General features: G+C 48.0%; 2 protein-coding genes across 2 annotated transcripts in view; one reads left to right on the top strand and one right to left on the bottom strand.

Annotated features, from left to right (window-relative positions):
* Positions 1-1,004: 1,004 nt before the first annotated feature.
* LOC134507197 (skin secretory protein xP2-like) lies at positions 1,005-2,132 on the bottom strand. Its single transcript, XM_063317691.1, has one exon. It carries the CDS (start codon positions 2,130-2,132, stop codon positions 1,005-1,007), a length of 1,128 nt encoding a protein of 375 aa, XP_063173761.1.
* Positions 2,133-6,087: 3,955 nt separating this feature from the next.
* Positions 6,088-22,149, top strand: part of LOC134507194 (coiled-coil domain-containing protein 50-like) — a 34,289-nt gene continuing 18,227 nt past the window's right edge. The window contains exon 1 of the mRNA XM_063317688.1: positions 6,088-6,182. Within this exon, the coding sequence (XP_063173758.1) occupies positions 6,134-6,182 (49 nt within the window). The 5' untranslated portion in view covers positions 6,088-6,133. The remainder of the gene's footprint in view (positions 6,183-22,149) is intronic.

Genomic DNA, 22,149 nt, shown 5'->3' with positions numbered 1-22,149 from the left:
TTTAAAAAAAAAAAGTAATTTTGTTTATATCTTGTGAGATTGATATATCTCCCAAGCAAGGGGAAGGTGATTGCTCACGCTTCATCAATGTCGTGAGGTGATTTTTTTTTTTTTTATCAGCTTCTTTTACTTACCAATAAGGTGTGCAGCTTGCATACGTCCCCGTATGTCTCGCATGCTGATGCCATCCTCGACAGCAGTTACTAAGCAAGAAACAGGGCCTGTGTAAAAATCCAGAGGATTTCTGAGAATAGAGCAGTGTTTCTCAACCTTGGTGACTTTAAGATGTATGGACTTCAATTCCCAGAATCCCCCATGCTGGCTCAGGAATTCTGGGAGTTGAAGTCCACACATCTTAAAGTTGCCAAGGTTGAGAAACACTGGAATAGAGGGTTGAGATGACCAGCTTTGCACCTTATAGGTTCAGCTGTGCTATTACAACTGAATTATAAACTAACAACCAGCTGGGTTCACACAACAAACTACCAAACCAAGGTTAATTCTAACCAAGATTCGCCCATTGTGTAAATGCATCAGTTAGGTTTTAAGAAAAATGGAAAAACAGACCAACACACAATGAGGATACTGTAACATCATATAAATTCGTAGTGAGGAAGTGGATAAAGTCATTGCTTTCCAAGCCCAACAGAGTCATTTTGGGTTCGTAGAAATCAGAACTTGTAATGAGGGTTGTTGCAAATTTCAAATTCCACTTTCTGTAAATGCAAAACTTGGGCTGTTCCAGTTGCTCCGCTTGTCTTTTGTCCCTCGAAATGAGGGCGGGGTGTGTGTGTGTCTTTTGGAAGTGAAAAATCGTTCCCGCTACTCCAGGATGTGTTTCTTGAGCCTTCTTCACCTTTGAGAAGCCTCACCCTTAAAAGCGTGGGACGTGGGGACTTAACAAATTTGATTCGAAGAGGTCATTTACATTCTTAATCAAAATCAAATTTAGTTTCTATGATAATCCTGAAATGTAAGTAATTTCTCCCTTCTGAAATTAAAAATTACAACTCGCTAACAACCTTTGGAAGTCGTTCGGAGAACCGCTGGCGGCCCCGGGCCTGCATCTGGGCACCCCCGCTTTCCTGGAATACTGAACAAATCAGGATCGGGCCGCGCGTAATTTTTCCCCGCGGGTCGGCTGGCTTTGCGCGGCGCTCGCGCCCCGCCAGTCCGCGGCCGCGCAGATCGAGCGCCCGGCGCGGACTTCGCCCCTCGGCTGGGAAGACCCGCGCGCCCTCCTCCGGGGGAGCCGCCGCCGCCGCCGCGCAGCCTCCGGAGCCCCGAAGCGCCACTGCCGGGCGCGCGGCCGGGAAGGCGCAACTGGCGCAACTGCGCTGCCTCCCTCCGCCTCCCTCGAGGCGGGGCGCCCTTCCGCGCCCCGGGGCCTCCGCGGCTTCCCGGCTGGCCGCGCAGCGCGCAGCTCGCCCGCCACAGGCCCCCTGCAAGCCGGGGCTCCCTGTGCGCGCGGCCCGCCCGGCGGAGAGGCTGCCGGAGCACACCTGCCCGCCGGCCCGCCCGGCCGCGCGCAAGAGACGCGCCCGGCCGGGGAGGAGCGCTGCGGCGCGCGGGTGGCGGCGGCGGCGGCGGCGGAGGAGGAGCCGCCCCTTCGCTCCGCAGCATCCCCGGCCCGGCGAGGGCTGTGCGGAGGAGCCGACCCGCGGAGCCAGCCGGGGCCGCCTCGGAGCCGCGCTGGCCGGGGGAGGCTCCGGAGAGGGCGAGCTGCGCCCGGGCGCGCCTTTCCAGGTGAGGCTGCGGGAGGGGAGGCTGCGGGGTCCGGCCGGGCGGGGCGCTTCTGCGGCCGCCGGAGCGGGACCCGGGGACGCCCCCTCCGCTCCGGGCCGAGGACGCTTTTCGGCGCTGGCGGGCGCCGGGGCGGAGCGGCCGTTCGCGGGGTGGACACGGCCAGCGCGCGCGGCGGCGGGCTCGGGCCCCCGGCCTCCCCCCGGCCGCTTGAGCCGCCGCTGCTTCGCGAGCGCCCCTCGGCTCCGCAGCCCAGGCCCACGCGGGGAATACCCAGGCGCCGCCCCGCCACCCTGGGATTTGGCGACCAGCCCTCCCACCCCGGGCTTCCCTCCCTCCCTCCACGGGCCGCTCTCGGTGCCCCCCTCATCCCCCTCTGCTTTCGGCATCGCTCTGCTTTTCCACCAGTGGGCAGGGAGTCCCCCCAGTCCTGCCCCCCCTTCCCGGGAGAAGGCCCCGGCCCCCCAGGAAGCCGCAGGGACCTATGGGGTGGGGGGGGCACAGCTGTGCGGCTCTGAAGCCCAGTGCAATCTTAAAAGCCTCAGGAAAGGCAGGGAGGGGTCTTGCAGGATCCCCGGGGAAGGGGGCCACCCCTTGGCTTTGCCCATGTGGCTGCCCCACCTGAAGCGGGTTGGAATTCTTCAGGGCCTTTTCCTGTCTTTCTGGGCCTTACAAGAACCCCAGGAATGAGATTCGGGGCAGTTGGCATCACAACCTTGGGCATGCCTGGTGCAGGCATGCCTTAGTTGTGATCTAGGCCAGAAGTCTGCTGCACCGAAATTCTTTGCTGCTTCGTGGTGAGAAGGAGTAAGACGGTGAGAGCCCCCCCCCGCCCCACACAGAAAGGCGCACCCACAGCAGTTTTACTCACCCCTTTCTCTGTTAACAGAAAATGGGTTGCCCTCTCATGTGTCCGAACAAAAAACGCGCATCCTTCCTTCCAGGCAAGTGATAGTCCCTGCCCTTCCTTAATTAAAATTGCTTTCTAGTACACTTTCCAGAAAATACTCAGAATTTTCATTCACCAGAAACAGGGTGGGGAGAAGAGGCCTCTCTTGGTTGGAGGAACAAGATCTGAGTTCCTTTAATAATAAAGGAAAACCTCATTGGAGGTTTTCAAGAAAAGACTGGACAGCCCTGAGGATTCCTGCACTGGACAGGGAGTTGGACTAGAAGACCTCCAAGACCCCTTTTAACCCTAGGATTCTGTGATTCTAGGAAGGAAGAAGAATGCCATCTTTTACCTTCCGGTATTGGTCAGGTAGTTTTCTGCAAAATCTTTCACACCAGGCATTAAGAGTTTGGCCCAGAATAGTTCTTGGGGTGTTTACATCATCCAGACTAATTTTATCTCAGATTTCGATTGGGCAGCTTCCCAAACAAACAATGGTCACGACAGACCTGTTTCGTCTCATTCTGGAGACATAGAATCATGCATTGAAGTTTCAGGAAGGCACGTTCTGATCAAATGTTAGGGGAAAAACCTTCCTAACAGTAAGAGTGCTTGTAAGTGGGACGGATCATTCCAAGGGGTGGTGGGCGTCCTTCACTGGATGGTTCGGGCAAGGCTGGGCTCTACAAGTCATTGTGCGGCTGAAGAATTGAGTCTGATCAATTGAACAGGTAAAAGGTAGAGGTTCCCGTTTAGTCGTGTCCGACACTAGGGGGCGGTGCTCATCTCCGTTTCATGGCCAAAGAGCCAGTGTTGTCCAAAGACACTTCCACGGTCATGTGGTCCGGAACGCCGTTACCTTCCCGCCGAAGCGGTACCTGTTTATCTGCTCACCTTTGCATGCTTTCGAATCGCTAGGCTGGCAAGAGTGCGGGATCTCACTCCATCACGCGGCGCCCAGCTCTCAAACCACCGAACTTGCAACCTTCCGGTTGGCAAGCCTGGCGTCTTAACCGCTGAGCCACCACGCCCCCCAATCAATTGAATAGAAGGGGCTGATGTGCGTGAGTGTAATTTAAAGCATTCCAGCTTTCAGTAGAAGGGAAGGTCTGTAGCCCAGGACTGAACTGTGGAGCCCTTGGCGGTCTCTGGGCTTGGCTTTTGCCTGCAGACGTTTCATTACCCGACTAGGGAACACCATCAGTGCCGGTGAACGTGGGGTTTGCTCCCTGTTGAGATACAGTGGCATGCCCTGCCAGTGTTGGTGGGGGAGTGGTTGACAGAAGGAACTACCAAGGAGAAAACCACACCCCACCACCAGCGCTGATGGTGTTACCTAGTCAGGTAATGAAACGTCCTCAAGCAAAAGCCAAGCCCAGAGACCGCCAAGGGCTCCACATTCCAGCTTCCTCTTGAACACACTCAGGGGAACGAAGCCCACAACTGCTTCGTACCTTTCTCAAGTCCAGAGCTGAAGTGCTCTCCACCCATCCTTGTTCTGGTATAGAACCACACCATTGATGGTGATTCAACCCATGTTGAATCACCAACCCGTTGTTGGCCCCTAACCGACCCTTATTTCAAGCCACTGCAGTCTCCTGATTTCCATGCAAGCAATGGGTGACAAAACCAAACATATTTTATGCACTTGAGGCTGCTTTTGTTATAATACAAGGAAAAGACTAGCTTAATACTGATAAAGCTCAGGACCGCTTAAGCTGGTGAGTCTCATGATGTGATGACTGCCCTACTCAGCTTACCATTAAATTCGATTCATGCGTGGTTGAGTAGAAATCTCTTTAATGGAGTGTAGTGTGCAGTGCAGTGAAAACACTGCAAATAGAAGTCCCCGCGCTTTCTCCAAGTTAAACAGCCCGATGGACTCAGCCCCCACCCCCTTCTTCAGTCTGCAGCCCCCCCTGTTCGTGCCAGTTTGTTCAGCTCTGTGCAGCTGTCTCCAGCGGCTCGGCAGCTTGGCCTCGGGTGCCAGAGGCAGCCCAAACAAGATGCTTTCGCGCTCCTGGCTTGTCCCCCTCCCACTTCTACTGACTCACAAGTCTTGACACGTGTGGACTTCACTCATGCATGCGAGTCCGATCAGATGTTCTGGGAACATTTGATCTGGGAGCATGACACATGAGGTGGAGATGAGAGCAAGCGATGTTGAGGGCTGGAAATGCAACTTTGTGCTGTGGTCAGGTGCCAGCGGGGAGAGGCCCTCAGAATAATTGGTTGCACTGTCAACTGTTCTTTCTTAGGACATTTTCCCTAAGAATCTGACTTCCTTAAATTTCTTGGAATTAAGAAAAATACATTCGTTATTCTGTAACCCATAATCATAGAGCTGGAAGGGACCAAGTTGGTCAACGCTCTCTTCATTGCAGAAATCTAAAGGTGCCCCTTATCTAGCTTCTGCGTAGGGCTCTGATCTCTCTGAGTCGTTGGCTGCACCCTCAAACTACCCTTGGGATTTTTTTTTTGACATACAGTTTGAATTTTCCATTAAATACATTATTCTTTTAAATCCATTATTCCATGTTCTGCATTCTAGGATGATAGAGAGCAGGTGGTCTTCTCTTCTTTCAGGTATTTGAAGAACATTATTGTATCTATCCTGTCTTGTCTTTTCAAGTCTATATGTGGAACTATAATCCATAAATGGTTTCTAAGTTGTGTTAAATTTTCTATCAGACTTTTTTTCAGTACAAGATTATTTTTGATATTGGTGTATATTCCTACAACTTAGTTGGTCATTCCTCCATAGAGGGAATTATACATGATTTTCAATAAAAGTCATAGCGTATCCTGGCAGCCAGCTCAGTATATTTTGTGAGAATATAAGGTTTGGTAACTTTTAACAGAAAAATGGCTAGCTAGAAACAGAATTCATTATTTAAATTTTATTTCATTCTGTAATAAATCATCTTCCAGAATTGTTGGGCTTTACAACATTTCCACCAAATATGAAACAATGATCCAGCCTAATTACTGCATTTCCAGTGATTTTTTGGAAAATCATTTTTATATTTTAGCAATCAGTACTGAAGTAATACTCCAGTGATAAAACATCTTCTACCAGTTTTCGCTCAGTAGGATTTTCCTGGTAAATTTAACATTTGTCTTCCATTGATATTTCTACTGTTGCATCTCAGTTGTCATGCTGAAGTTCTGCATCATTTCATTTGGTTCCTGATTCATATTTCATCAGCAGCTTGCAAATAAGCTCCAATGGATGTTCTGCATTTTGTGTTACATGTTTTTCAAATCTGGTCAAATCCTTAATATTCCACCTTGTTTTTGAAATTCCTTTTGAGTGATGCTTTTTATTTGGAGAGAGATGAGACCAATATGGTAATTCTGACCATTCCATAGGAAGAACATCTTTGGCAATTTCAAAAGCTTTTAGATATCATGCCGGAGTCTCAGCAATCTGATGTCTGTTCTTGCAGATCATCTTTGGCGTGCTGGAGCACCGCTTGGCCCTGTGGGAATACAACAATGACTGAAATTCAGATCGACAGTTCCTGCCTGCCTCCAGTCCAGGAAGGTACAGTATGTCATGACCAGAAATGATTGTTCAGAGTCTCCAGGGAAAAAAAAATTAAAATAAGGTAATAAGTTGAGCTTTGCGCAGTTCCAGAATGATTCAGAAGTGCTTTGGATACTTGTGAGCATAGAACTTGAGATTTCTCTCAAGTTTTCATCCGAATTTGTAAAAAGGCTGGTGCTTGAGGAGTCACATTAACTAATGAGTCAGTTTCTTAAATCAGGAATCTTGTTACAGAGTGGGCATGTTATAAAGCATGCTCATTGATATACAAGCATGCAAAATACATTTATGTCCATTGGAAACATATATGCAGGACCTTGTGATGTTGAATGTTGGACACATATGGAAAATCTGTTAGCTTAGACCCAGCCATGCTGGGAATTCTGAGAGTTGAAGTCCACACAGCTTAAAGTCACCAAGGTTGAGAAATACTGGCTTAGACACAGCTCTGAGGAGTCTTATTACAGGAGCAAATTCGAAAATACAGATCAGGAGAATTAGAACTATGCCTTAAACTGAGGATAGGGGGAATTAGAAACATACATAAAATCTGTCCTTACCCTTTTTGAACTGGGATGCCAGAACTGAACCCAGGACCCCAAATGGGAATGATATTAAAGGCAAAACTGAAATACTTTGGCCACATAATGAGAAGACAGGACACCCTGGAGAAGATGCTGATGCTAGGGAGAGTGGAAGGCAAAAGGAAGAGGGGCCGACCAAGGGCAAGATGGATGGATGATATTCTAGAGGTGACGGACTCGTCCCTGGGGGAGCTGGGGGTGTTGACGACCGACAGGAAGCTCTGGCGTGGGCTGGTCCATGAACTCACGAAGAGTCGGAAGCGACTAAACGAATAAACAACAAAGGGCAGAGTAGAGTAGAACTTCAGTGTTTCCCTTTTTTGGTATGGGGATACAAGTGGATTTTTTCCAATCTGATGGCCATTCTTGTGTTTTCCAAATTTGCTGGCATATAGCATGCATCACCTTGACAGCATCATCTCGCAAGATTTTGAACAGTTCAGCTGGGATGCCATCGTCTCCTGCTGCCTTGTTATTAGCAATGCTTCTTAAGGCCCATTCAACCTCACTCTTCAGGATGTCTGGCTCTAGCTCACTGACCACACTGTCAAAGCTGTCCCCGATATTATTATCCTTCCTATACAGGTCTTCTGTATATTCTTGCCACCTTTTCTTGATCTCTTCTTCTTCTGTTAGGTCCTTGCCATCTTTGTTTTTGATCATACCCATTTTGGCCTGGAATTTACCTCCAATGTTTCTAATTTTCTGGAAGAGGTCTCTTGTCCTTCCTATTCTATTGTCTTCTTCCACTTCCACGCATTGCTTGTTTAAAAATAATTCCTTATCTCTTCTGGCTAACCTCTGGAATTTTGCATTTAATTGGGCATATCTCCCCCTATCACTGTTGCCTTTTGCTTTCCTTCTTTCTTGGGCTACTTCTAGTGTCTCAGCAGACAGCCATTTTGCCTTCTTGGTTTTCTCTTTCTTTGGGATGTGTTTTGTTGCCGCCTCCTGAACAGTGTTGTGAACTTCTGTCCAGAGTTCTTCCGGGACCCTATCTACTAAGTCCAGTCCCTTAAATCTATTCTTCACCTCCACTGCATATTCCTTAGGAATATTAGTGAGCTCATATCTAGCTAATCTGTGAGTCTTCCTAATCTCTTTAGTCTGATCCTAAATTGTGCAAGAAGAAGTTCATGATCTGAACTACAGTCAGCTCCAGGTCTTATTTCTACCGACTGTATAGATGTCGGCCACCTTTGGCTGCAAAGGTGCCTTACATTTTTCTTAACCAGGTGCATTTCTCCCTGTTAAATTCCATCTTCTTTATTTCACCTCAAGCTCCTCTAGATCTTTTTGAATTCTCTCTTCTCTTTTTGTTCTGAAGAACTAGTCACCACTCCCAACTCTGTGTCCTCTTGACAGAGCCCTGGAACTCCCCGCTCAATGTTTCAAGTGAAGTGGAGCCATTAATAAGCCCATTTTAGATGTGTTCATTCAGCCAATTGTTAATCCATCTAACAGAAATATCATCTAGCCCATATTCTACCATTTTATGAAGGAGAATATCATGAGAGCCTATGTCAAATGTTTTGCTGAGGTTGAGGTATACTATGTCTGCAGCATTACCCTGATCTACTAAGCTTGTAACTGGATTGAAGGAGACAAGTCAGACCCTGTTTTTTGTGACAAATCCATGCTCTCTGGTTAACTATGGCATGTCTATCCAAGTGCTCATAAACGGGCTGCCCAGTAAGCTTTTTGAAGATCTCTTCCTAGGTCTATTCAAAGACCTTTCCCAATCAAGCTGGCAAGTCTATAATTTCCCAGGCCCCCCTTTTGAAGAAGGGGAGTGACGTTGCTCTCTTCCAGTCTTCTGGGGCCTTGGTAGTCTACCAAGAGTTCTTCAAGCAGGGAGGGGTTCTCAGCAACTTGAACTTTGGAACTGTACAGACTATTCCAAGATTTCAGATTCAGCATCAGAAAACCAGGAACAGATTAGTAATCGTGTTTGTAGATAATGTGTGTCTGTATACGCATGCATACATTCATACAGTAAAACCGATTTATAACTTGTCCTTCCCTTTTGGCTTAAATGGAAGGTTAAAATGATCTTAGATCTTTCTCAGTGAGCACTCAGTGGCTCTTTGGTTGGGCTGTGGCTGCACTTTTACAGGTATTAGTAGAGAGGGGAGCCCTCCCTCGCAGCACATTTGATTTTGGGGGATGTGGTGAAGTGCTTTGTCCCCACAACAATGTGATGAAATAAAAAAACCTCCCTGAGAATGTCTTTCTGTTGGAGTCAGAAGATTGAGGCCCTCTGCTATTACTCGCTCCTAGTAAGTGGCGTTCAGAGGTCGACTGTCTCTTCAAGCTAGATATCCCATTAAAAGTTATAATAAATGCTGAAACATAACTGTAATACAAGCAGCTTTTTATCAGCTCAGTGTCATGTTCACTGTTTCAATGTGCACTGTACATCCTAACGTTTCACATGCCATGGCGCTGACGCGTTTCTGTTTGGGAGGGAGCTGCTGTGAGACCTTGTGCCAAGCTCTGTATCTATGTTCATTTCAATGGAATGTGTTTGGGTTCTGTGCTTGGCTCAAGGACTTTTCCCGCAGAACATCAGAAGCCGTTAGGAGCACCTGGGATTGTGAGTTGGGAAGATTCTATGGGGGGAGGGATCTCATTTGTACCGAGGGTTTTTAGTTTGCATTTGGCGCGCTTTTATCATTTTCAGCTTTCTTTGTGATCCTGCATACCATTCTTTAATAAATCAGATATCTTTGCTTTCCTGCTCAGGAGTCTGAGAGTGTTTTAGAATAGGCATTACATAAAGCTGAGAATCCCAAAGTTGTACCGTTAGCTCCTACCAAGATCAGTCTCTTGTGAGGGAAAATAGTTAACGATGGCCGAGTCCAAGCTCACGACCGGGGGACTTGAGGAGCCGGCTAGCTTGATGCCCGAGTCGACAGTCAAGAGCGGAGAACTGAGCCTCACCCCAGAACCTTCAGATTTCCGGCAGGATTCGAGTTCCAGCCCTGAGGTGGAGGAATCTAACGATGGGGGAGAACCAGAGCAACCAGCACCCAGCGAATCGCCCGCAGAGTTGATCACCTGGGATGCAATGGGAGAACCCCAGCCAGGGACGTCCCAGGCGTCCTGGAAGCATCGGTTCCCGCTGACCCCAGACGTAGAATCTACCACGGTATCAATGGAGAGACAGCCTAACACGCAAGGGAGGGAGGAATCTCAAACCCCTGAAAGGCTAAGAGTGGTGGAGGCCAAAATAGAATCAATGGAGTACATGTTAAGAAACCTGTCTCTATCATTGGGGGGGCAGGGGAGGCACGACGGAGGTCCCAGCTTCATGCAACCATCCCCTATCCTCCCACCTGGACCGCCAGCGGAGCGGGGCCGGAGATGGCTCTGGGATGAATCTCCACCCCGCAGAGCGACAAGTACTGTAACCTGGGGCCCAAACACTCAAGCAGCCACCAGTTCCGCTCCAACAGGAGTGGGGGTGAAAGACTTTTCTGTCAAATTTGATGGGGATCCGACAAAGTTATCTTTTTTCTTAACTAATGCTAAGAGTTATATGAGGCAGTTTGGGGCATGCTTCCCTTCCGAAGAGGCTAAGATAACTGCCATTGCCACCAAGTTGAAGGGTCGAGCGGCTGACTGGTATGTTCAATTAAGTGAGGCTGACTCCCCTGAACTTGAGTAATTTGGGGACTTTATGGGGGCGTTAAAGCTGCATTTTGAGGATCCTCTGGCCAAGGCAAGAGCTAAGAAGGCGCTGAAGGATCTTACCCAGGGCCAGCTGTCTGTAGCTGATTACGCCCTGGAGTTTAAGGCTTTAGCTGGGAAAATCCCTGACTGGTCTCAGTCAATCTTAATAGAATGGTTTAAAGAGGGACTCAACCGGGACGTCCTACGATGGGCGTTGTGTAGAGACGACCCAGAGTCATTGTACGAATGGATCTGTCTGGCCGGCAAGGCTGAGCACGCCCAGGATACCTTCATGCAAACCAGACGACCTGAAAAACCACCAGCCGCCATGAGGGGACCCCGAAGTGCCGCAACTGCTGCCCAGCCAGGCTATAGAGCCTGGGAAGAGGAGAGAGGTCGGCGCTATGAGAGGGGTCAGTGTCTCTGATGCGGAAAGGAAGGGTATCGAGCACCTGATTGCCCAAAAGCCAAGGCTGGAGATCGAGCGGGCAAGCTGCCGGCCAAATCGCCCGCCCCCCCTGCGGTGGATGACAGCATCCAAGGGGGCAGCCAACGCTGAGGAAGTATTCTACTTCTCGGGAGAGGCTGAAGATGACTCTAAGGAGCTGGTGGGAAACACCAGCCACCTGCCATGAAGAGCGCCTGCAGGCAGGTGGAGGAGGATGGGCGCGAAAATGCCATGGTGAGTGCTGACTGTCCAACTCTAGCAGTAAAAGTGAAATTGGGCTCCCGCACAAAGACTACAGAGGTCTGGGCTTTAGTTGACTCTGGGTGTTCCAGGTGTCTAATTCACCCTGATCTGGTTGCTGCTTTGGACCTGCCTAGCTTCCCCCTCCAGCAGCCTTTGATCTTTACACAGTTGGATGGTTCAACGGCGGGGGGGGGGGGGACGGCAACCCATTTCACTGGAACTGTCGCAATCCAAATGGGCAGCCACCGTGAGACTTTAAAATTTGTAGTGGGACCTGTTGGCAATCCCTTGGTAATTCTGGGGATCCCCTGGTTGACCTATCAAAGCCTATATATAAACTGGGAACACACAACTCTGACTTTTAAGGATGGGTTTTACCAAGCTCCTACAGCGGAGAGAGCTTCACGTGCGGGGGTTGGAAGGGCTGCAATTGCCACGCCGCGCCCTAGTTTGGCACATTTAGAAGGCTTGCCCGATCGATACCAAGACTTCGCAGACGTCTTTGGGGAAATGGAAGCAGATCAGATACCCCCCATCGGAAAACTGACTGTGCAATAGAGTTGGTTCCCAACGCTCAATTGCCCAAGCCAAAAATTTATCCAATGACTCAGAAGGAGCTTGAGGCATTACAGGACTTTATTGACAAAAATCTGTCAAGGGGGTTTATTGAACCTGCAAATTCCCCAGTTGGGGCCCCTGTGCTATTCCGGGAAAAGAAAGATGGCACGCTTCGACTCTGTACGGACTATCGGGGGTTAAATTCCGTCTCAATTTGCAACAAGTACCCTCTTACTCTCGTGAAGGACATGTTAGCTCACTTGTCTAAGGGCAAGATTTTCTCCAAGCTCGATCTTCATGAAGCCTATTTCCGCATCCGAGCTGGAGATGAGTGGAAAACCGCTTTTAATTTTCCACTGGGTTCATTTCAGTACAAAGTCCTCCCTTTTGGGTTGGCAGGGGCGCCCGGAGTCTTCATGCAATTGATTAATGAAGTATTACATGATCATTTGTTTAAAGGGGTCCTGGTTTATTTAGACGATGTTCTCATTTACACTGAAACCAAGGAGGAACACGAACGCCTCCTCAAACAGGTGTTAAGCAAGCTTAGAGATGCCAAACTTTATGCCAAGCTTTCCAAATGTGAGTTTCACAAGACCCAACTTGACTATCTGGTCTATAGGGTGTCTGACAAGGGCATTGAAATGGACCCTGCAAAAATTCAGGCGATTTTAAGTTGGGAACGTCCCTGCACCCAGAGGCAATTGCAAAGTTTCCTCGGGTTCAGTAATTACTATCGCCAATTTATCCAGGGGTTCGCTGAGATTGCTTTGCCCCTCACTGATTTACTCCATACCAAGGGCTTGGGAGAGACACGCAAAGTAAAAAAACCCTGGGGCGGTGCTGAATTGGACGCCTGAATGCCAGGCAGCATTTGAGAAGTTAAAAACCCTCTTCACTGCTGAGCCTATTCTACAGCACCCCGATCCTGAACGCCCCTTTGTGGTCCAAGTTGATGCTTCTGACTCCTCAGTTGGGGCTATATTGTTACAGAGAGATTCTGAAAATCACTTAAAGCCCTGCACTTATTTGCCCAGAAAATTTTCTGAAACCGAACGCCAGTGGCATGTTTGGGAAAAGGAGGCTTTTGCTGTAAAAGCCGCTTTGGAAGCCTGGCGTCACCTCCTGGAAGGCGCTAAATGCCCTTTTGAAGTTTGGACCGATCACAGGGATTTGGAAGCCCTCCGCACCCCCCAGCATCTCAGTCCTAAACAAATTTGCTGGGCTCAATTTTTCAGTCGCTTTAACTTACAGTTAAAATTTATTCCAGGAAAGAAAAACTTTCTGGCCGATGCTTTGTCACGTTTACCTCAGGACCTTGACCACGTGGCAGATGTGGTTGGGACTGTTCTCACTGAACCACAACTGGGCTTAGTTGCTGTCACCCGGAGCCAGACCCGTGTGCAGGCATCCCCGCCCCCAACCCAGTCTGGGAAGCGGAAAGTGCAAGTTCCTTGCCAATTACAGAAAGACTTTCTCCAGGTGCTGAAATCTGACACTTGGTTTCTAGCTAATAAAGACACTGTTTCTTTTGAAAACGGTCTGGCATGGGTGCAACACCGCCTTTATGTACCCGAGACTTTATGACCTGACATTTTACAACATTCCCATGATGATAAACTTGCTGGGCATTGTGGTTTTGTTAAAACATTGCATTTGGTTCGTTGTCAATTCTGGTGGCCCACCTTGAGACGCGATGTAAAAGACTATGTGGCTTCCTGTCCTGTTTGTGCAATGTCAAAGTGAAAAGGGGGGAAACCTCAGGGGCTTCTGCAGCCTGTGGCCAGCCCGTCCCATCCCTGGGACAAGATTTCTATGGATTTTATTGTGGATCTTCCTCCCAGTCAGAAGAAAACTGTCATTTGGGTTGTAAAAGATTTTTTTTCCAAACAAGCCCATTTCATTCCATGTGCGTCCATCCCGTCGGCCCCGCAATTGGCGCACCTATTTCTCATCCACGTCTACTGTCTCCACGGTAGCCCCTCCTGTTTGGTCAGCGACCACGGGACACAGTTTACTTCCCAGTTTTGGAAATCATTTTTAAAATTGATTGGCACCAAACAGGCGCTGTCCACCTCATCCCATCCTGAGACTGATGGATCTACTGAGATTTTGAACTCCTCCCTTGAACAATTTCTTAGAGCATACATTAACTACCATCAGGACAATTGGGTGGAGTTGCTGCCTTTTGCTGAAGTGGCTTACAACAATGCTGTCCATCAAAGTACCGGGCAAACCCCTTTTCCAAGCTCTGTATCTATGTTCATTTCAATGGAATGTGTTTGGGTTATGTGCTCTGTTCAAGGACTTTTCCCGCAGACCATCAGAAGCCATTAGGAGCACCTCGGATTGTGAGCTTGGGAAGATTCTACAGGGGGAGGGATCTCATTTGTACCGAGGGTTTTTAGTTTGCATTTGGCGCGCTTTTATCATTCTCAGCTTTCTTTGTGATCCTATGTACTATTTTTAATAAATCAGATATCTTTGCATTCCTGCTCATGAGTCTGAGAGTGTTCTAGAATAGGCATTCGTTACACTCAGACAAAGCCAGTGCCAGCAATGAGAACAGGTTCTCAAATGTAGGTTCACGTTGGGAAATCCTAAACATGTCAGGAACTGTCTTTCCAAACTTGGAGCTTTGATGCTGCTCCTTCACACACATTCCTCTGGTGCAAAGAGGCTTTGTTGATGCCCAGGAATTCCGAAGAGTGGTGGAGCTGGTCTTCCATTGTCACCGTTCCAACGCTTGCCATTCCTTCCTCAGAGGCATTTGGCCAGCCCACTTGTCATCCCTCTTAGTCTGGAGAATCACACCACTGATTCTTTGGCTCTCCTGGATTTAACAGCAATGCCACTGCAGTCCAAACACATTCGGAGGATACCAGGCCTGGGAAGGGTGACTTTGGCTATGAGACCCACCCAGTTTTTTCCCAGGTCTCTGCTTCCCTCTGTGATGTTCCTTGTGCAAGGATGCACTAAATGCTTTGCAGATCTCCCCAGAGGGATTTGCCTCTTGTAGCATCCACAGTTAGGGCTGGATTTAAAAATCTCCTGTGCTAACCTGCTTCAGTTTCAGACAAGGAGGGGGCAGCTCCATTAGACTGCATTAGGTCCAGTTCATCTCTTTCTTGTTCCTTGAGGGATTCCTTCCTTTTAAAACTTACATCTCTTTCTTTTTGTTCGAGGATTGTAGCTCTGAAGGAGCAATTCACATATGCATACTTTAAAAATAGGAAACCAAAGAAATGAAAAACTTGAATTAAGAACAAGATTAGGAAACAGATGCCTTTATTATCCATCTGACCCAATAGGCACAGTGCCTGGGGCTGATGAAACTTTGGGGGCCTACAAAAATGTTTTAAGCTTAAAATAAAAATACGAAAAACAGCAGTAAAATCCTAAATACCCTAAAATTAAATACCTTTAAGATATTGTTGTATCGCTACTTTATTATGCATAAATGTCTTGCGACATGAAGAACGTAGTTGCAGGGAATGCATCTACAACCCCAAGCATCTGAATTATTACCACAAGGGCCTACAAAGATAAACGTGGGTCTTCGCGTGGCCCTAGTTTTACTCCCTCTTCAGTATTGAGCCATTCGCCAAGCCTTCCGTTTTTTCTCACAGGGGCCCTGTGCTGAGGAGTCAGCGCAACTGGGCCTTTCCAGGTGCAGGTCTGTGTTAGTCCCTGGGTGTGCAGAAAGCTTGTCAGTGGTCAGGGTGGAAATATCCATGAGGGTGATGCAAAGAGGCCCACCCAAAGCTAGAAGGCCTTTCACTTGTCCAGAGGGGTTAAACCCTTGGGGGTCCTTCAGGGATCTCCGTTGCAGCACAGAGGGACTGCGGAGCTCAGCACCATTGGTTTTGCTCTCACGTGGGCCACCCAGCAAAGGAAGGCAAAGGGAGACAGGGTGGCAGCAAGAGAGGTTCCTGTGGGGAGTCGTGGGGAGGAACAGCCGTAACATGGAACCCGTGACGAGTCTTTTTTCTGTCACCCTCCTTATCCTGGTGTGGGCAAGTCTACTGCCCTGGCAAGACCCAAGCTGCCGGATGTCCTGAAAGTTCAGGACAAGAGCAGCTTGGGTCTTGTGAAGAATAAAAAGTCTCATGGCTGTGGTATCCATCATCTGGCCGGGTACATACGTGCCAGAGGTGCCCTTCCCGAGGCTCCCCCCATGGGCCACTCTCACGCTCCCTTCAACAGTTCAGGTGAGAGACTTACTGTGATGAAGATAAACTACATCCACAGCATTCCCTTAGTCTATGAAATGAGCCACTCTGTCATAAAAAGATGACTTCTGCCCCTTCCTGCGTCTCAGCATGTGCTTTCTCCCCTAAACGTTCTCCGAGCTTTGAGCAGTGAAGAACCAAAATAATACGGGCCCCCAGCTAAAAATAAGGGGGTTCCTGCTTTCCTGGTCTCATCCCCTTAAATAACCATTCTGCAGCCTCCATTTTTGCCCCCCTCCTGCCGCTTCCGCACTCTGCTCCCCCTCCCCACCACCTGCCCCCAAATCATGGTGAGGGTGTAAGGTTCTGACACAATTGACCCATAAAATGCAGATTTCAGATTTATTGTGGATGTGTACAGAATGGAAGCAAAAAGCCACGACTAAAAATTCCCGCACAAACTACCCGATTAAAAGTACACAGGTAAGCCAGAACCCCCCTCCACATTCCTTCCCCCCTTCCATCATCAGTCCAGCATTCCAAGTCCAACCATCTCTGACTGATACGACCTTGAACACCATCTTTAGACGAAACAGTCCTCTCTCCCGCTCTCAGCCAATCTCCCCCTCCCAACCGATTCCTGACATGCGTTGACTCTGATGGCAGAGAACATGATCAAACGATCTACCGGTTCTTTGATCATGGGTTCTGACAGAGGAAGGCGGCCGATAACTTTGGGGCCAACACGGAGCCTTCCGACATGGCCTTTAATGTGCACCGAGAGGAAGAAATGTGGAACAAATGTGGTTTGGGAGGCAGGGAAGAACACAATGCCAACAAGTGGCCTTTTTCCCACACGTTTAACTAGGCCCATGAAGGGGCTGAGGGGTGGGGGAACTTCAGAAAGAGAGAAATGGGCCCAGTTCCCTGTAAGGTTGTCTTAACCTAATTCCCTTAGTCTGTTGTGTGGTGGGATCTGCCAGCTTTGGATTTGCCCCTTTGAGATGGATGGTGGAGGAAAGTTGGGGGGGTGGCTTCCACCAGCAGTTGGAGAGCAGGGTCATGCTGCTGGATGGAAAGGACTGTTTTTCCTTTCCATTCAAATGGAAACATGTGTAATGGCCCCTTCGTTTAAAACTGGGCTGCGCTAGGCACCACCCCAAAAGTCAACAAACCTCTATCTCCTCTAAAGCAATGCCAAGCTTTTATATCATCAGTTTTATAAGGTTTTGATTCACTGTATTTGGGGTGTGCGTCAGCAAAGGATCGTTACCTTGTCGTGGTGCTGGAGCTTGAGCACCTCAGTGATGCCATGAGCTAAACCGTGAAGGGCCACCCAAGACGGGAAGGTCACGACAGAGAGGTCCGACTAAATGCGATCCCTGGGGAAGGTAATGGCAACCCACCCCGGTATTCTTGCCGTGAAAACTAAATGGATCAGTACAACCAGAGATATGTCGGTATATGTCAGAAGGTGAGACCCCCAGGTCGGAAGATGGTCAAAATGCTACTGGGGAGGAACAGAGGATGAGCTCAACTAGCCCCAGACGTGATGACGCAGCTAGCTCAAAGCCGAAAGGACGGCTAGCGGCCGACGGTGCTGGTGGTGACCGGCGAATCCGATGGTCTAAGGATCAACACACCATTGGAACCTGGAATGTAAGATCTATGAGCCAGGGCAAATTGGATGTGGTTATTGGTGAGATGTCAAGATTAAAGATCGACATTCTGGGCGTCAGTGAACTGAAATGGACTGGAATGGGCCACTTCACATCAGATGACCACCAGATCTACTACTGTGGACAAGAGGACCACAGAAGAAATGGAGTAGCCTTCATAATTAATAGTAAAGTGGCTAAAGCAGTGCCTGGATACAATCCAAAAAACGATAGAATGATCTCAGTTCGAATTCAGGGCAAGCCATCTAACGTCACAGTGTTCCAAATATGCACCCCAACCACAGATGCTGAAGAAGCTGAAGTAGAGCAGTTCTATGAGGATCTGCAGCACCTACTGGACAACACGCCTAAAAGAGATGTTATTTTCATCACGGGAGACTGGAATGCTAAGGTGGGCAGTCAAATGACACCTGGAATTACAGGTAAGCCTGGCCTGGGAGAACAAAACAAAGCAGGACATAGGCTGATAGATTGCCAAGACAACTCACTCTGCATAACAAACACTCTCTTCCAACAACCTAAGAGACGGGTTTATACATGGACTTCACCAGATGGACAGCACCGAAATCAGATTGACTACATCCTTTGCAGCCAAAGGTGGCGGACATCTGTACAGTCGGTAAAAACAAGACCTGGAGCTGACTGTAGTTCAGATTGCGAACTTCTTATTGCACAATTTAGGATCAGACTAAAGAGATTAGGGAAGACCCATAGATCAGCTAGATATGAGCTCACTAATATTCCTAAGGAATATGCAGTGGAGGTGAAGAATAGATTTAAGGGACTGGACTTAGTAGATAGGGTCCTGGAAGAACTCTGGACAGAAGTTCGCAACACTGTTCAGGAGGCGGCAACAAAACACATCCCAAAGAAAGAGAAAACCAAGAAGGCAAAATGGCTGTCTGCTGAGACACTAGAAATAGTCCAAGAAAGAAGGAAAGCAAAAGGCAACAGTGATAGGGGGAGATATGCCCAATTAAATGCAAAATTCCAGAGGTTAGCCAGAAGAGATAAGGAATTATTTTTAAACAAGCAATGCGCGGAAGTGGAAGAAGACAATAGAATAGGAAGGACAAGAGACCTCTTCCAGAAAATTAGAAACATTGGAGGTAAATTCCAGGCCAAAATGGGTATGATCAAAAACAAAGATGGCAAGGAGCTAACAGAAGAAGAAGAGATCAAGAAAAGGTGGCAAGAATATACAGAAGACCTGTATAGGAAGGATAACAATATCGGGGACAGCTTTGACGGAGTGGTCAGTGAGCTAGAGCCAGACATCCTGAAGAGTGAGGTTGAGTGGGCCTTAAGAAGCATTGCTAATAACAAGGCAGCAGGAGACGACGGCATCCCAGCTGAACTGTTCAAAATCTTGCGAGATGATGCTGTCGAGGTAATGCATACTATATGCCAGCAAATTTGGAAAACACAAGAATGGCCATCAGACTGGAAAAAATCAACTTAGATCCCCATACCAAAAAAGGGAAACATTAAGAATGTTCAAACTATCGAACAGTGGCACTCATTTCACATGCCAGGAAGGTAATGCTCAAGATCCTGCAAGGTAGACTTCAGCAATTCATGGAGCGAGAATTGCCAGATGTGCAAGCTGGGTTTAGAATAGGCAGAGGTACTAGGGACCAAATTGCCAATATCCGCTGGATAATGGAAAAAGCCAGGGAGTTTCAGAAAAACATCTATTTCTGTTTTATTGACTATTCTAAAGCCTTTGACTGTGTGGACCATAACAAATTGTGGCAAGTTCTTAGTGGTATGGGGATACCAAGTCATCTTGTATGCCTCCTGAAGAATCTGTATAACGACCAAGTAGCAACAGTAAGAACAGACCACGGAACAACGGACTGATTTAAGATTGGGAAAGGAGTACGGCAGGGCTGTATACTCTCACCCTACCTATTCAACTTGTACGCAGAACACATCATGCGACATGCTGGGCTTGAGGAATCCAGGGCTGGGGTTAAAATCGCTGGAAGAAACATTAACAATCTCAGATATGCAGATGATACCACTTTGATGGCTGAAAGCGAGGAGGAACTGAGGAGCCTTATGATGAAGGTGAAAGAAGAAAGTGCAAAAGCTGGCTTGCAGCTAAACCTCAAAAAAACCAGGATTATGGCAACCAGCTTGATTGATAACTGGCAAATAGAGGGAGAAAACATAGAGGCAGTGAAAGACTTTGTATTTCTAGGTGTGAAGATTACTGCAGATGCTGACTGCGGTCAGGAAATCAGAAGACGCTTAATCCTCGGGAGAAGAGCAATGACAAATCTCAATAAAATAGTCAAGAGCAGAGACATCACACTGACAACAAAGGTCCGCATAGTTAAAGCAATGGTGTTCCCCGTAGTAACATATGGCTGCGAGAGCTGGACCGTAAGGAAGGCTGAGAGAAGGAAGATCGATGCTTTTGAACTGTGGTGTTGGAGGAAAATTCTGAGAGTGCCTTGGACCGCAAGAAGATCAGACCAGTCCATCCTCCAGGAAATAAAGCCAGACTGCTCACTTGAGGGAATGATATTAAAGGCCAAACTGAAATACGTTAGCCACATAATGAGAAGACAGGACACCCCGGAGAAGATGCTGATGCTGGGGAGGGTGGAGGGCAAAAGGAAGAGGGGCCGACCAAGGGCAAGGTGGATGGATGACATTGTAGAGGTGATGAACTTGTCCCTGGGGGAGCTGGGGGTGGTGACGACTGACAGGAAGCTCTGGCGTGGGCTGGTCCATGAAGTCACGAAGAGTCAGAAGCGACTGAACGAATAAACAACAATTTGGGGTGTGAGTCTGGGGTCCATAGGAGTTGGGGTCTGGGGTACAAAACCTGGGCTTGATGGAACAAAATGGTGTAAAGCCAGTACAAAACAGTCATTTTTGCAGATAAAGCAGCATGTTGGTGTACAGGAGGATTAGCTTATGGAGCCAGACCCAACTCAACGTTGATGCAGGCTTTAAATTAAATGAGCAGCGCTGATTTTCTAGGTTTTCCTTCAGAATGGGAAATGTTGATCAGTGGACACACTCTGCGCCTTTTGTGTTCATTCGTTTAGTCGTTTCTGACTCTTCGTGACTTCATGGAACAGCCCACGCCAGAGCTGCCTGTCGGTCGTCAACACCCCCAGCTCCCCCAGGGACGGGTCCGTCACCTCTAGAATATCATCCATCCATCTTGCCCTCGGTTGGCCCCTCTTCCTTTTGCCCTCCACTCTCCCCAGCATCAGCACCTTCTCCAGGGTGTCCTGTCTTCTCATTATGTGGCCAAAGTATTTCAGTTTTGCCTTGAATACCATTCCCTCAAGTGAGCAGTCTGGCTTTATTTCCTGGAGGATGGACTGGTCTGATCTTCTTGCGGTCCAAGGCACTCTCAGGATTTTCTTCCAACACCACAGTTCAAAAGCATCCATCTTCCTTCGCTCAGCCTTCCTGATGGTCCAGCTCTCGCAGCCATATGTTACTACGGGGAACACCATTGCTTTAACTATGCGGACCTTTGTTGTCAGTGTGATGTCTCTGCTCTTGACTATTTTATCGAGATTGGTCATCGCTCTTCTCCCAAGGATTAAGCGTCTTCTGATTTCCTGACTACAGTCAGCATCTGCAGTAATCTTCGCACCTAGAAATACAAACCTCTGTGCCTTTAGCAGAGGTTTTTTTGGTGAAATTGCTGCTTGCACGTCCCTCATGTTCCCTGGGGGGCAGATGGGCAGTGATAATAATTTGACAATTAAAAAAAATAAAAATAAAAATAAATCCAAAATCGGGGGTTCATGGCTTACAGCGTCCCTTGGCAGTCTTTGGATCTCAGATTTTTTTCTGCTCTTCTCTGTCTCCAGTTGTGTAAATTGCAGTCAGAGCAGAACTTCTAACACCTCCGTGAGCTGCACGGACTTGCCAATGAGTCTACAATGCCAGTAGGCATTGCTGAGGAAAAGCACCCGGGGCCTGGTTTGGTCTGGCACCTAATTCTTTGCAGACAGCCTGCCAGGGAGTGCCCATGGCTCACTTGGGTTGGCTGCATGCTGATCTCTTGCTCAGATGGGCCGTGAGGCAGGCAGAGCTGGCATCAAATGCCGCTCCTCTGTCCACCATTCTCCTGCATTTCATCCCCCTCTTCTATGTGGTTTCTCTGTTAGTTCTTGAGTGCGCTCTGCCACGCTACATCTACAAATTGCCCAGTCGGTTTGTCAGAGTTCCCCCACCTTCGTTCAGACCATTTAATAACAGCGTTTTGATCCATTTTTTAATATTTCATTAGCATAAAAAACACTTTGGGTGACTTAAAAAGCATTGTACACTTTGTCGGATGACTTGAATGTGAAACTGTGATAAATTACAATAATTAATTTAATGTTCTAAATTCGTTAAATTAAATTCTCACTTTAAAAATACAGTATAGCCCCATGCCTGTGCATTCTCAGCCATTATTTCAGCACCTGTAAAGTCTGTGATGACTCTGGAAATCAGAGGTCCCCGGATTAAGAACAAGTTCCGTTCCTAAGTCTGGCCTTGAGTCGAATTTGTATGTAAGTTGGAACAGTTACTTAGCATCAGTTAGTACATAGTATATATTGTACCTCTCTATGCATATAA

This window comes from Candoia aspera, chromosome 18 (genome assembly GCF_035149785.1).
Source record: "Candoia aspera isolate rCanAsp1 chromosome 18, rCanAsp1.hap2, whole genome shotgun sequence".
Taxonomy (NCBI): domain Eukaryota; kingdom Metazoa; phylum Chordata; class Lepidosauria; order Squamata; family Boidae; genus Candoia; species Candoia aspera.
This window is presented reverse-complemented; position numbering and strand designations above follow the sequence as displayed.